Here is a 15,204-nt window from a genome sequence, read left to right on the forward strand (position 1 = left end):
ATTTATAGGCACTGTCAGAACGGCACTATCAGAGCTCGGGAAGCTACGTGCCCGTCTGGCGCGGAGATGCAGCGGTGCCGGGGCGGGCGGCGCGGGCAGAGCGCCGGGGGTGCGCGGAGCGGGGCTCGCCCGGCCCCGGCGGGCGCTCACTTCCCGTCATCCACGCGCCATCTAGCGTCGGGAAAAGGGACGCGGCTCGGCACGGGAGCGGAACGGAGAGGAGGAGGAAAAGGCTCCCACACCCGTCCCAGCTCTCGCCGTCCCCAAAGCTGGTAAGAGCCATTTGGATATTGCAACCAGAACTCCGGAGTGGCTCGGGGCGGGTCGTGAGGAGCATCCTACACTTCACTCCCAGGCATCTCATTCCCCCTTTTTTGCAGTGAACGGTTCCCGTTCCCTTGAAAGCAGCTAGCGCTCCCCAGAAATCCCCTCGGTACCTCACCTAAGCTACCGCCGCCGCCCGATCCTTACCCAAAGCACCGCGAACTCCAGAGGGTCTGCGCGGCGCTGCCGGCGGAGGGGCTGGACCGCACGATCCCGGCCCCGCAGAGACACACACCGGCACACACACCGGCACACACCCCGACGCAGGCACAGCCGCGCTCCCTGCCTGCCCTGCCGCCGCCGGCGCGGCTGCCCGCAGCCCTTTTGTTTCGCCCGCGGAGCGATGTCCTGCCCACCCGCCCCGCGCTTCCCCGCGCCCGCACCGCCGCCCGCCCATGCGCCCCTCGCCCGCGGGCGGCGGCGGCGCGGCGGGGTGGCATGGCCCGCCCGCCTTGGGGGAGGCAGCGGGAAGCCCCTTCCCCCGCCCCCGGCCGCGCCAGGGGCCTCGCCGCTGCCGCCCGCAGCCCGCGGCAGGGCAGGGGCAGCGGCCGCAGCCGCAGCCGCGCCTGACAGCGGCCCCGCGCCGCAGGATCCGCGCCCCGCAAGGACGTGCTCCAAGAGCTGCCAGGCGCGATTACGTTGTTTTTTTTCCCCCCACCCACCCCTTGAACTTGTTGCTTGGCGCTCGGCGGTGGCGGAGGGGGGTGGGGGTGGGGGAAAGCCTTATTATCGATGTCCCTTTGGATGCGATCAAGCTTTCTCAGGAGCAACTACTTCCCCGCCGTTCCCGGCGGGGCGCGGAGATCTAGCGGCAGAGCCCGTATTTCCAAAAGTCTCTATGCAACTGAGCGCTCTCGCCAGACTTTCACAGGTAGGTGCCGCAGGCTGGGCACGTCTGGAGCGATTGGAGAACTGAGCCGAGGGGAAGGGGCGAGAGGAGGGAGGCGGGGGTACGGGGGGGGTGGGGGGGGCATGATCCACCACCCACCGCCGAGCCCTACGGCACTCGCACCCCTGCCCCGCGCCCCCCCGCCCGCCCTGGTGGCCGGCCTCCCCCACCGCCAGGGAGCTCCTGCCCCTCTCCCGCTCCACAGCCAGCCTTCCTCGGCTTCGCCTTTCGCCGCCCGCTCGAGCGCTCCCGGGGATGCCCCGTGCAGCCCACCTACTGCATGTGTCTCCAAAGCCCCCGCCCCTGCCCCCGCCAGGACCGCGGGGGCTCTCCCCGACCCCGGTCTCCTCGCCGCAGATCTGCCCCTGTCCGTGCCCTGATGCTCCGTCCCGGGGAGAGCCCCGCTCTGCCCGCTCCTGCTCTGTGGGGCGCTCCCCGCTCCCGGCGCTCCATCCCCGGCATCCCTCTGCCCTTCAAAGCATTTCCTGCACGGAAAACTTGCCTTAAAGTTTAATGCTGCCGCCCGGAGCTCCTCCCCCTGCCCCGCCGGCTCCCCCGGCCCCTAGCCGGGGTCTGGAGGAGTCCCCGGACTGCGATTAAAGGTCAGGGAGAGGATTCTTCGCGCCGCTGCTCCGGGGCTGCCGCCGGGAAGCGGGGCGGCCCGCCGGGCCCATCCCCTCCGCCCCTCCACGGCGAGCGGCGGCGGCGTTGGCGGCCCCGCTGCGGCCGCCCGGGAAGGCTCCGCTGCCTGCCGCGGCCCGGCTCCGGCGGCGGGCGGGGAGCGAGCGGAGGAGGGGCGGGGGGACCGGCTGCATCGCGCGTGGAGGAAAATCTCCTTCCAGGTGGCTGCACAGCTGCACTAGAGCTGCTAGCCGGCTCCAGGGGGTAGCGATTTGAGGACTGTTGCTTCCATCCAGGGGCTTCGAATGGAGACCTTATATCCAAAGGATCTGGCTGTTAGAGAAGCGGCTTTGAATACAGGGATTTCCAAGTGCCCTCATTTATTGTCCTAACAGTGTGACCAGTGCCTGGAAAGCATATTCTGGGATAAAAAGGTGGAGGGAAAAAAAAGGAAGCAAAAAGGGTTTCAGTTAATACGGAATATCACAAAAATGTTCAGAAATTCTGCTGCCTCAAGAGTGTGTGAGAATTTGTATTTTTCTTTTCCTTCTCTATTTTAGTGGCTGGACCAGAACTGTCTCTAGATTGACTCCCTTAGCTGTAATAGGTGTTTGGAACCATGGCGGCAGGTGTAGCAGCTTGGTTACCCTTTGCCAGGGCAGCAGCCATAGGATGGATGCCAGTGGCTACTGGTCCCATGCCAGCTGCTCCACGGCAGGAGAGAAAGCGAAGCCAGGACTCTCTGATTGTGCTGAATGTGAGTGGCATCCAGTTCCAGACATGGCTGGACACCTTAGAGCGCTACCCTGACACTCTGCTGGGCAGTTCAGAGCGGGACTTCTTCTACCACCCTGAGACACAGCAGTACTTTTTTGATCGGGACCCTGACATTTTCCGCCACATTCTCAACTTCTACCGTACTGGGAAGCTTCATTATCCTCGCCAGGAGTGCATCTCAGCTTATGATGAGGAGCTGGCCTTCTTTGGCATCATCCCTGAGATCATTGGTGACTGCTGTTACGAGGAGTACAAGGATCGCCGGCGTGAGAATGCTGAGCGCCTGCAGGATGATGCTGATACGGATCATGTAGCTGAGAGCTCCCTACCCTCAATGACAGCTCGTCAGAGGATGTGGCGGGCCTTTGAAAACCCACACACCAGTACCCTGGCTCTGGTCTTTTACTATGTCACTGGTTTCTTCATTGCCGTCTCTGTTATTGCCAACGTGGTGGAGACAGTGCCCTGTGGGGTAAGCCCAGGTCGCATCAAAGAGCTGCCCTGTGGAGAGCGGTATGCGGTGGCTTTCTTCTGTCTGGATACTGCCTGTGTCATGATCTTCACAGTTGAATATCTCCTACGTCTGCTGGCAGCTCCTAGTCGCTACAAATTCGTGCGCAGTGTCATGAGTATCATTGATGTGGTGGCCATTATGCCATATTACATTGGCCTGGTGATGACAGATAACGAGGATGTCAGTGGGGCTTTTGTGACATTAAGAGTCTTTCGTGTCTTCAGGATCTTTAAGTTTTCCCGCCACTCACAGGGTCTGCGCATCCTGGGCTACACGCTGAAAAGTTGTGCCTCGGAGTTAGGCTTCCTCCTCTTCTCACTCACCATGGCCATCATCATCTTTGCCACAGTCATGTACTATGCAGAGAAGGGTTCCTCAGCCAGCAAGTTCACCAGCATCCCTGCAGCCTTCTGGTACACCATCGTCACCATGACAACACTGGGGTAAGTGCAGCTGGTGTTTGGTTACAGCCAACATTTCAACAAGTGTATTGGCATGAACGGAAAGATACTGTTTTAAAAAAATGGTGATAGAAAAAAATGTGAGGGTAAGTATCTGTTACAGAACTTTAAGAATACAACTTGTGACTTCCTTCTAGATGTTTTACATGTTTAAGAGAGTTAACAACATTGCTGAAATTAAAATAACCCAAATCCACAAAATGCAAAAAACCTGACATAGCAAACAACAAAACAAAGCAAAAAAGTCTTGAAACTCTTTGGTTTTGGACAGTGAAATTGGAATATTTTATGAGTATGTGTGAGTTATCGGTGGATTTTTAATGGAGTACTGTCTTTGCTGGCAGGCCCTGTTACAGTGTTGCTAAATTATTAATGTTTATAAGGAGAACCAAAGTGCAAGCTTTTAATTTGATCAGTATGTGGATCTGCCATTTTGTTTTAAGTCGTGTATTGATGTAGACCTGGATATTGAGTTTGTTATTACAAAATGATTTATTTTCATGAAAATCGTGTCCTGTCTTTACAAAAAAATATATTTGTGATTTTATTTAAGACACTGAACACATTTCCTTTGATTTTCATGGACCTATAACTTTTAAATTATGAGTGTCAAGCTACACTGACTGGTGACACACTCTGGAAAATGATCTGAGGAAGTGTGAGACATATGACACATCGAGCATGTGTCTTTAAGCAATTCCAATGGCAATACAATTTCTTTCAGAGAACAGGGGTTAAAAAGTGTCACTGCTGACATTAGAATGCAATGCATTTTAATGGAAAGATGAGAGAGAGTATATTTTATGAAGTCTCTGATACCAGTGTCTGATTGTATCAGCTGATTCTCTGCACTAAGTTATAAAATGCATTTGTCTGTAGTTACAATAGGGATTTAGAAGGTTGACTAATTTGAGGTGACAATTTTTTCCCTATTCCTAATTTTGAGTTGTATAGTACCATCTATGAAACTGAAAATTTGTTGTTTCATTACAAACTGACTAGTAATTTAATAATTACAGATACTAAATGACAAACTTTGCACTTTCATTAATGCCAAGCCCATAATTTTATTAGCATTTTGCCATATCTTGTTGGGACTGTTGAGATTTATGGAGCATGTATAACTTTTAAATTTAACAAAATGAAAGTGCATTATTAAACTATTATGAAAAACTTGATTAATTATGTGCAATAATAATTTACTTGGGAAACGCGCATACAAAATATTGAAAAAGATAAAAGGAATGTCTTAAGCCACCATTTTTTATACAAGGCTTTTATCTTCAGTGTGCTATAACAAATGAAGATAAATATAGTGCATAGTAAATATTTCATACTTCTTGTAAGGGCAAGTTATGCTAAAAAGGAGTGACAAGAGCTTTGGGGATTTTAACCTGCCTTTTAGGTTCCTGGGTGGTTTTTTGGTTATCATTTTCCGTTGCTGGTGACAAATGGAGGGCCCAGTTACCAGAAGAAACAAGTTAGGCATGGTATCTAGATCCACATTCCTGTATTTTCTGATGCTGATTTTTAACCATTTATTTTTAATTAGAACAGTGATATTTTCAAGAAAGAATTGACTGATACTTAAACATAAAAAAAACAGAAGCTGGTGTATGTTTTTTTTGGTAGCGAAATGTACTTTCTGAGGAAGTTGTTTCCATGCTCATTCACAATGTGGAAAGTACTTGTCCATGGTACTGAACAGAAACTTGTCTTGTTTTATGCCCAAATTGCGCTGATTATTGCACAGGTATGTATCACAGCTGGTGTTGATATGATTTGTTTGTTTCTTTGAGACACACACACACACACACACACACACACACACACACACACACACACAGAGTACATGAGTATTATTCTGTAATTCCAGGTTTTGGTGTATTACTCTGAGCAAAATCTTCAAAAGTACTGCTGTAATTTGAACATAATTTCAAATCTCTTTGAATTGAGCCTAAGAACCTGTTCTTAAGTATACAGTGACACAATATTTTGGTCTCAGGTGGAACAAAAAGGGTTAAAGAGAATCCTCTCCTGCTTGACTCCTTTTTTTAAGGTAGTTTGAACAGAGAAAGTTTTGAGCAGGTTGAACAGAGATCCAAAGTCTCACCCTCAGGAGTTCAGGTATGATACAGGTTCAAATATGACAGACATCTCCAATTTTCATTAAATCTTTAATCAGTGCATTAGCTAGATTAGGTCCTTTTAATAACATCATGATAACTTTGTAAAGATTACATTGAAATGTTAAATATATATATGTGAATAATTTATTTAAAATCAGCATAATAAAAGCTTTGAAATCTTTTTAGTTGATGGAATAATTACGAAAAGGAGAGGGAAGTTGTAGGGAAAAGCATCAAGGGTCAGTGAAAGCTGATTGTAATTAGTACTGATACCTTTTCTATGTGCTAAAGCTTACCACCTCTTTACTAACACAGAACTCCTGTTCATTTTAACTTTAGTTTTAGCTGAATCAGGAATGTATAAATGGACTCAATAGGAACAACTTCTTTCATTTAGAAATAAAGCTTGATGAAGTCTTTATGTTTTAAATGACAGTAGCACACAGCAGGATATGTGAAATACTACAAAAATTCATGAAAGCTAATAGTGAATAATAGATTAACATAAAATTGAGTTTTTGAGTCTTGGTGTCATTGTCATATTTTTCTAGATAGCAAGGGTATTGAGTAAGCGACCTTTGCAATTTGGGGAGTTATTACCTTGGAAGCAGAGCTATATTTCTCAGTTCTGCATGATTGCTGAGCAATTAAAATGTCTTTAAAAAACATAGATTACATTTTCCTTTGCAGAGTGCTAGTGACTTCAAATACTACTATATTTTTGCCTCCAAGGATATTCCAGCTATTAACTGCTCTTCACTTCTCAGCTCAAGTAGTACCTGTGCATGGAAATTTTATATGAAAGAGCTGAAAAAAATGAAAAAAAGGGAAGAAAGGAGCAAAGGAAAAAAGAGAACATGAGAAAAATAAAGGCAGAGAAAGAAAGAGGACGATGCCTCCAGAAAAACAGCATGCACACTTCCAAAAACTGAACTGTCTGATTTTAACTTCAAACTAGTCTTTTTTCAGGATTAATTATAGCAAAAGTTAAGTAGAAACAAGAAGAGAAAATAGAATAAAATGGATAGAGGTCAGAAAATATTTTATGTAGATTCAAGATAATAGTGGAAAGCACAGAGGTCGAGTATCAGGTTAGTGCGAAGATGACAGAGAGAAGAGCTCAAGTCTACTGAACTGGGACTGGCAGACCTCCATAGGGGCTTGTGAACATCTACACCCATAATGACAGTTCTGTCGCTTTCTGCTGTCACCTTATAACATGACAGTCTAATAAATTTCCATCTGCCCTGTCAGGAGCCAGGAAATAAGCTGGAATAGCTGGTAAGGTTTTGATGGTGTAAGGATATTGTTTGTTCCCAAGTCAGCCAGAGCTGTAGTGTAGTTTGTGTTTTATGAAGATATTATACTTTTAATAAGGAACATAGTGCTCTTCTGTGAGTAGTTTTAAAGCACTCTCACTGCTATATTAAAATTCTATTTTTATAGTCTTTACATTGGGTAGCTTTATCAAGTCACACAATGCTTCAGTAGATGAGCAGAATACTTCATGAAGGGAAGTTTAAACTTGACTACTCGTTTATTTGCTTTCATTTTATAAACTAGAGGTGTGTCTTTCAGAAAAGATAAAGCAACTATTTGTTTTCGTTATTTGTTAATGTAGTCCATAATGTGTGAGGAAACCCACTTAAGATATATCAAATTCTCTGAAGACTTTATAATAAACAGATGACTAGATGTGATAACAGAAAGCCTCAAACAGTGAACAAGGGAAGAGAGCAAAGGATTTCCTTTTCCTGCACATTCATATTCTTTGCCATCTTCAGCCCTTTTTTCATTCTTTTTTCATTACTATGGGTGTATTCTATCTATTTCTTTTTTCCATTATTTATTCCAGCTACCACTTCCTGTAGTTTTCATGGTTGGTGTTTGTCTACTGGTTGACACCTTTCCTCCCTACTTCAAGATGAGTTAAACATTTGTACTAAGACTCTGCTGGCTTTATTTTTTTTCTTCTGCTCCTTTTTTCCAGGTTTCTAATTCATCCTTCACTACTAGATCTAATCTTTAGTTTATCATCATTGTCGTTTATTTGACCTGAACTTTCCTCAGAGTAGATCTTTTGTTCTGACCTTTGTTTGATAGATTTTTCCTTATGAGCATCATAAAATTTCCACATCATCACTTTTTTTTCTGAAATGCTACACATATTCTCTTTTCTCACCACTGTGCCATTTTCAGTGTGTTTAGTTCCTTATAGTCTCTGCATTTTAGTTTGAAATAATCGATCTCTTTAGAACTTTTAATAAAAAATTGAGTTTAGTAAAATCTGACAAGGGAGAACAAAATTCAAAATCTTTGTTTTATGAAAAATTTCATTAAAAGTTTGGATATATTCTTATGATTAGTGTTACAAATGTAGAGATTCATAAAGTTAGAGTATTATTTCTGTATCTTGTACGTATATATTGCTCATTCATTTTTTGTTTGATATTTTCAACCCAGTTTCAAATAGAATTTTTCTATCTTTGTCTTTTTATATACAACCTAGTGGATTTTGTATTTTACAAATGTGTTTGATGTCTCAAACTATTTTCTCTTCACAGCGGAGACATTTAGCCTATAAAACAGAGGAGGGACAAAGTGTAGTTGTGATCACCTTCAAAGTACATTACTAGAGATTAAAAAAGGGCTCCAGGGAGAATTTGTTATACTGAGGGTCATTTTGATAGCAGTAAAAAAAATTCTTTGTTCTGTAACAAAAAGATTACTGAAGTTGTATTGGGTTGTTGTTGCTTGACAGAGAGTGGAGTAATTGTATTCTTATTTAGTTGCACTGGGGACCAGCTTTTATCTTCAAAAAAATCCTGAAAATCTCTTAGAGAGGAAAAGGACTTAGCTTGTTTCACTCATTTGTCTTGAGCATGAACTTCCTTAGTTCAGTTATGAAGAACATGAAGGTGGTGCTTAAGAAAAAGATCTTTCTGCTCAGGATCTAACATATTTGCTCCTCTGGTAGAAACAGATGGAATTTTGTTTCCTTTTTGTTACTTTGAGACAAGAATAAGAACAATTAGAGTACTGTGGACCTGGATGTAGCATAGAAATATTCTTAGTACAGCAGAACTAATCATCTCGGAGAGTAATTATGTCTAGTGCCTGATCTATTAACTAAGGCCTATCATTCAGGTAATCATCAGTGAATACTGTCATTTTAGTAAAATCTTTAAGTGATCAAACCCAAGAAGTTCAAACTGAGTGATGACAATCCGTGACTCACATCATTGTGCCTTTGTCTAAAATGAAAAATTTGCAATATAAAAGCCACATAAATCTATGAATACAGTATTAGAAATAGTGCCTGCCATGCAAAAAAATATCTGGAAATGGAAACTGTATTTCTGAAGAGGGGAACATAAATACCACAGAAATAAAGCGACTATTCAAAATAAGTTCAGAACATCTTGGAACTTCAGGGTGACAATTAAGTTTTCAGACATTTGAAAGACAGTCTAGTGAGTTACTCTTTTTACTTGATTTTTATGACATTATATTCCATTGGCAGAATTTCATAATATTCATCATAGTAAGCTAATTAGAGAAGAATCTGGTTCATTGGGAGTTAAGATTATAGATTGTTCTAAAGAGGGAGTATAAATTAGAAATACAGAAATTGTTTAGAATTGCCGTGAACAGGTTTCATCAGAAACCTGACAACAGAGCTGACAGAGTGAACAGAGTGATGGAAAAGATTCTGTATATTTCTGTACCTATCATTTATTGGGCAATAGATAGGAGCACAGGCTTTTCTGGAAGGCGTAGTCTTTAAGACATTTTTTTTTTCTGAATTGATTATGCGGTGGAGAAAATGTTTTGAATATATTGGCAGTACTTTAAAATGATAGCTCTACACTACACTTCCTGGAACAATAATAGTCACCCTGCTTGGACATCACCCCCTAACACAGTTAGGAGCCCTAATTTCTACCACTATTTCTTAATATCTTTTTTTATGAAGCACATGATTTTGATCTTCCTGTGTCTCTGGTAATGTTTTATAAATGTCTTGTTAAGTAAAATAGCCATGGGGTTTGTTTTTACAAAAAAAAAATCAATTTTCACCAAAGTACACAATGAAATTTACATGATATTCGCAGCATAGGCTTAAATACATGTGATTTGAGATGAAATAAAAAATAATGCTTTTGACTAGAGCATCTGATGTGTAACAGGTATGAGTGCCCTGCAGAAAAATCCTGGAGACAAAAACTTATTCAGGTATCTGACATATGAGGGCTGAGGTTTAAACATGAGTACCTGTGAAGATCACGTGATCAATGCATAAAAAGAATAAAATCTAACAGGATTCATCTCTATTATAATTCAAATGAGACTGCACTCCTTTTCTCATAGCAGCATAGACACAACTTATGCATTATTAGGAAATACATCTTAATGTACCTAGGTATCAGTACACCCTTCCTACTACCATGAGTTCAAATTCTTGCAGTTAAGTGCATTGACAAAAGCTAATAAAAGAGTAAAAAACTGCTATCTTTCTGATTACTAAAGATACAATGATATCAGTCATATAAGCAATTGTATTTTTTGTGTTTAGAAAAGCAGTTTAATTTCTTATATTCCACTGTGTAGTATTGTTCCTTATCTGCAGATTTCCATCCTGAAGGTGAAAGCATTAGGAGCTACTGTGTAAATGTACTTAATCAGAGCATGTTCTTCAGTTAGAGGAAACGTGAGGTTGCTAAAAAACCTAGAAAAATGTTTTTCATGTGAACAAAGTAAAATTTTGCATATTTAAAGTATTTAGGAATAGTAGTTTGCATTTGATTCCTGTTTTTTTAGTTTCATCTATGTTACTGGTTTCTTTGATCTGATTGGTTGAACTGAGAAGTCAAAATTCATAGACAAAGAGTTCTCCTGGATTCATTAATTTATAGGGCCCGAGCAATACAAGGAAGAATTTAAAGGCATTTGTGTGTCTGAAGATAGGCACTCATCTTGAATTTTCAGAAGAGGCTTGGGTGTTAGAAACACAAAGGAGAGCAGCTGAAGCTAGGAACCCAGTCACCTTAGAAAACAGTCTTATGTGCACAGGAGTGACTTCTAGGATAAGTATAGAATACTGTACTCAGATTTTGGGGATGTCCCGGAGGCAGCATCAAATGCCCCTATCAGAATCAAATGGATCCTACTAGGGTTCAGGTCTTGTTAAAATAGAATATGCCCTATTTTTATATAATACTGTAGCAAGGAGATAAGAATGGTATGCTAAGGAAAGAGGAATGAGTAATTCAAGAAAAAAAGAAGAGTAACTGCAAGAGTAATGTAAATTATCCAAGGGGTATATTTGATCCTAATTTTCTGTCTCTATGGTTTTCAAACCAAGAGTTCAACATGAAAAGATGTGTAAGAAATGGAAGCTATAACATGTAGATATTAATAATGGAAATATTTTTAGAAACAGTGTGAAAAATTATGAAACAATGTCAGGTGGGTGATTCCATTTTTCAAATAAACATGCAGTCTGAGGATTTATTGGTTTCAACAGATCTCTTATTTAGCATATACACAGTAAATTTGTTGAGATGCTGAAGCATGGTAAGAAAAGGTAAAAGTTAATTCTCAATTTTGACCACTGAAAATTCATCCCCTTCTCTAGTATGGTGGAAAACATTTTTATTTTGTGTCTATTTGATTTTTTTAATGGACACTGTTTGTAGATATATGTAGGAGGTTTGAGGAGTACTTTGTCGGCCTTTGTGTTTTCTCTTTATGCTGTAATATGAACTTTGTAAGCAGAGTCTACAGTTCTGCTAGTTAATTTTTACCTTAATCTCTGTTCCTAAATGAAGCATATTTAAAGCACATTTTCCTGGTTTTTTCTTGATTCTTTGTAAAAAAATTTATTTCCTGAGGTAAGCATCTTATATCACAGCTCTTTCTCCTTGAGGATGCATTGTGATTTGTGCCCCGATTTTAACTGGATGGTGTCTAGCTCAGTTCTGCACTTACTACTACTTGCACTAAGGGTTTTTATAAAAACATAACATATGAAGAAAAAATCCCAGTATTGAGAACACGTGTATATTTTTTTAAAATATAATCTCTTATAATGTCAGCATTAAAACAGAAATCTTATATGTATCTGTAGAAGAAAATTTAGCTGTTTGATTATCAAAGACTCAGTGTCCTTAGCTAAGACTTCTTATAGTATAAAAGGCAGTATAAACTTCTAGGATTTTATTTAATTACTCTGAGTACTGTGGTAAATTAAAATCAAGTAAGTATGTTTCACTACAGTTTAAATCTCTTGGATTAAGAGAATTAATTTTAGATTAAGAAGTAACTGTGAATCTCCTTAATGGTATCTGTAATAGCCTAATTTTAGGATAACACATTAACATGCTTTAATTAATCATTATTTTGGATAAAAAATATTTTGAGGCCAAACCTTAACTTTTTCAAATGTGTATCCAGAAATATAGATTTTTTTTCTATGAATTATACTGGCAGATTCTCAAAATATTTTGGCCGATGCACAGAGAACAGTCTTTCAAATTATCACTTGAAAGCTTAGCCATCCAGGCATTCCCTGTAAATGGCTGAGAGTTAGACTGTAAGGTTGTGAAGGAATTAATTTAGGATTGTGTAATAGCTTACAGTCTGAATGTGTCTTTTGCATCCTAACTCACTGCTTCTTTCAGTAAGATGAATCAAGAGAGGTTTCTGTATGAGTGCATATGTAATGTGAGTGGGATCCTTAACTTTTCATTGTTGTTACTATTCATATCCCCCTTTTTTATAGCCCAAAAGAGGAGTTTTATTATTGTGTTAGTGGCCTTACTTTCATTTTCTGTAACTTTTATCTCTTCCCCTTGCAGCCACTTAACAATTCCCTGAGCATCCTTATCAGCTATGGGCAGCAACTACTGCACTGTGCAGAGTTGCTTGATGCTCTTTGACATGGTGGGTGACAGCTGCAACATGCTGGTCCCCAACTCTCCTTCCTACAGAGGAATAAAAAGCAGAGAGGTTGAAGAAGTTTTCCAAATCTGATTATGAAGAGCCTATATGCTTTTTTGTTTTAGGATATCTAATCACTTCATTGTTAGTATGCAACAGGTAAAGAATTGTGGCCTTTCTATTGAAGACACAGCAGTATCAAGCATCTTTAGTAACAACTCTTTTTAACTCTTTGAAATATAAATACCACAGTATCTTGTACCACTTCTAGAATTGAGAATTTTTCGTTTTTCTAAACATTTTGGTTTGGTTTGTTATTGATGCATTTGTTTACATCAGTTGATGAAATCCAAGTTGAAACATGAATATCATGGACTAGAGACATGAGAACTGGACAAATAGAATATGTACACCTATTCTCACACACTTATCAAGAGCTATGCTTGCAGCTGTCTCTTGTATTTATTTGATATGTACGTATATAAAATGAAACTTTAAATATTGTAAACTCTAGACTGTTTGAGAATTTAGGCAGAATTTGCTATTTTAGCATCTGAATGGAAGCTTGAAAGAGTACAAATTGAAGCTTTCCCACAGACAGATAGTTTAGAGTAAATCTGTCCACAGACTGGCTTAATGATTTGACATGTTCAGTATTAGTTATTTTCCAAGTTAAAGGGAATCTCAAGTTTTATCTGATTTGTTTGTGAACACAATAATCAGCCTACAGTATGTGTCAAAAGGTGCCAAGTTTTAGAGGTAAATATTATAAAGGAATGTCCTTACAAAAAAAAGCCCCAGGTAATATGGGATATGTATGCTGTCCTGCTCAGACCATGTGCTACTTCTGACACCTCTCTCTCTCTACATCACATCACAGTCAAATCACTGGAGAAGTTGCAGCTGCTGAAAGGCTGCAACTGTCATCATTCCTTTAGCCTACAGTTTCTTTCCTGCAAAGGCTCAAATTCTTGAAGTTTAGTGCATTAAATAATTCATGGGAGAAGCAATAGCAGTGTTGCTGGTTGTGCTGGTGGGCCCTTCAGCACAGCTTAGCCTCTTGCTGCGCTGGCAGAGCTGTGCCAGGCTCCCTCCACCTCTGGGGACAGGCACAGCCGCAGACCAGAGATGCTGCTGACTTCTTGTGTGTGGCACAGATGACCAATGATTTTAAAATATAGACATCTTTGTGCAACAGTGCACATGCAAGATAAAGTCCTGCTTGTGGGAGGGGGAGATAGGAACCAGTTTTGTTTCAGGTCTCTAGAAGACAGAGAAAAGTGCCTGGTGTGAGCTGCCCAAATCCCTTTGGATGCTGCTTCCTTCTGGCAACTGGCTGCCCTGAGCCATCTTCACACCATGAGTACAGCACAATGTCTGTCAGACAGTCATCCACAGAGTGCATTTACAGTTTGCTGGGCCATGCAATAGCAAAGAGTTTTGGGGTCTTGCTACACTTCTCCAGACTGCATATGAGCTTTCCCTATTACTCTATGTAGTCACAACATTTAGTGTGCACTGCTTCCAATGTCTCTGCAAACAAATTAAGTGAATACAGAGAAAAGTGACAGATTATTTGGAATACTGGATAGAAAAATGGATGGAAGTATGGATTTAGATCCACATAAATGGTTTTGAAATATATCAAAAGGCTGAAAACAGATTGGTTCATCTCTTTAGTCTCTCTCAGTGGTGTATCTTCTGCTTTAATATACTTTCTGATACCTGTTTCCTAGCTCACTAGCTATTCTCAGAGGTTCCCTTGTTTTCAAAGCAAACAAATCCAAATGCAACAGAAAGGTTTCCTTAAATAAACCTTTCATATTGTCTGTACATAGTTCATTTCCCAATCTCTATGTTTGTGTGGAAGAATATAGCTATAGAATTTAGAGATCAGATCTTAGGTGTGTGGTTTTTAAAGAAGACAATCAGAACATAAAACTATTTTAAAGGAGACAAATAGGACATGCTGTACAATAGAATTATTATGGAAGAATCTGGAGGTGGAATTCCAACTTATTTCTCTGCCAGTTGCTTACTATCTCTGGGAGATATTTATAGGTCTTAACTTACTCCTCCAAAAGTTAAATAGTTCTGAAGTAGTCATCCTTTTCTCACTTAGGAGGTAATGAAGAGAAGCAAGCATCTGGATGTGCTCATTCCTCTGCACTGAGTATAAATGAAATTTATTATAATTATTAGAGACTTTAAATACCAAGTGGAAATGGATGAGATAAATCCTAAGCTCCCCTTATTCCCAAGTTATATAATTGTGAAAGGCTCACAGCATATTCCTTTCAAAGATCATAGCAGAATACATGGTTGGCATTTGATGGCAATTCCCACTTCATCAAAAAGGCATCATATCTGCTACATTTGAACTCAAAATATTCTTGTTTTATGTAACCCTGAAGACCGCTTCAGTGCTTTTGCCAATCTTTTGTCCTTTTTCAAACAACACATCAAAAATTTTAAATTTGAAAAAAAAAGATTTAATGTTTGGGCTGGTTTCAAAGAAGTCTCTAGAAATTTGAATTAAAATTTAAG

The 15,204-nt window shown here is 41.0% G+C and overlaps 1 protein-coding gene across 2 annotated transcripts in view; it reads left to right on the forward strand.

Annotated features, from left to right (window-relative positions):
- Nucleotides 1-202: 202 nt before the first annotated feature.
- KCND2 (potassium voltage-gated channel subfamily D member 2) overlaps nucleotides 203-15,204 on the forward strand; it is a 265,294-nt gene continuing 250,292 nt past the window's right edge. The window contains exons 1-2 of one of the 2 annotated variants that reach the window (XM_030959379.1): nucleotides 203-272; nucleotides 2,395-3,568. In XM_030959379.1, coding sequence (XP_030815239.1) covers nucleotides 2,454-3,568 — 1,115 coding nt within the window. In that variant the 5' untranslated portion in view covers nucleotides 203-272; nucleotides 2,395-2,453. Of the gene's footprint in view, nucleotides 273-856; nucleotides 1,196-2,394; nucleotides 3,569-15,204 lie in introns of those variants that run through there. The other variant, XM_030959378.1, reaches the window with a different exon arrangement.

The sequence above is a fragment of the Camarhynchus parvulus genome, chromosome 1A, assembly GCF_901933205.1.
Source record: "Camarhynchus parvulus chromosome 1A, STF_HiC, whole genome shotgun sequence".
NCBI classification, from domain to species: Eukaryota; Metazoa; Chordata; class Aves; order Passeriformes; family Thraupidae; genus Camarhynchus; species Camarhynchus parvulus.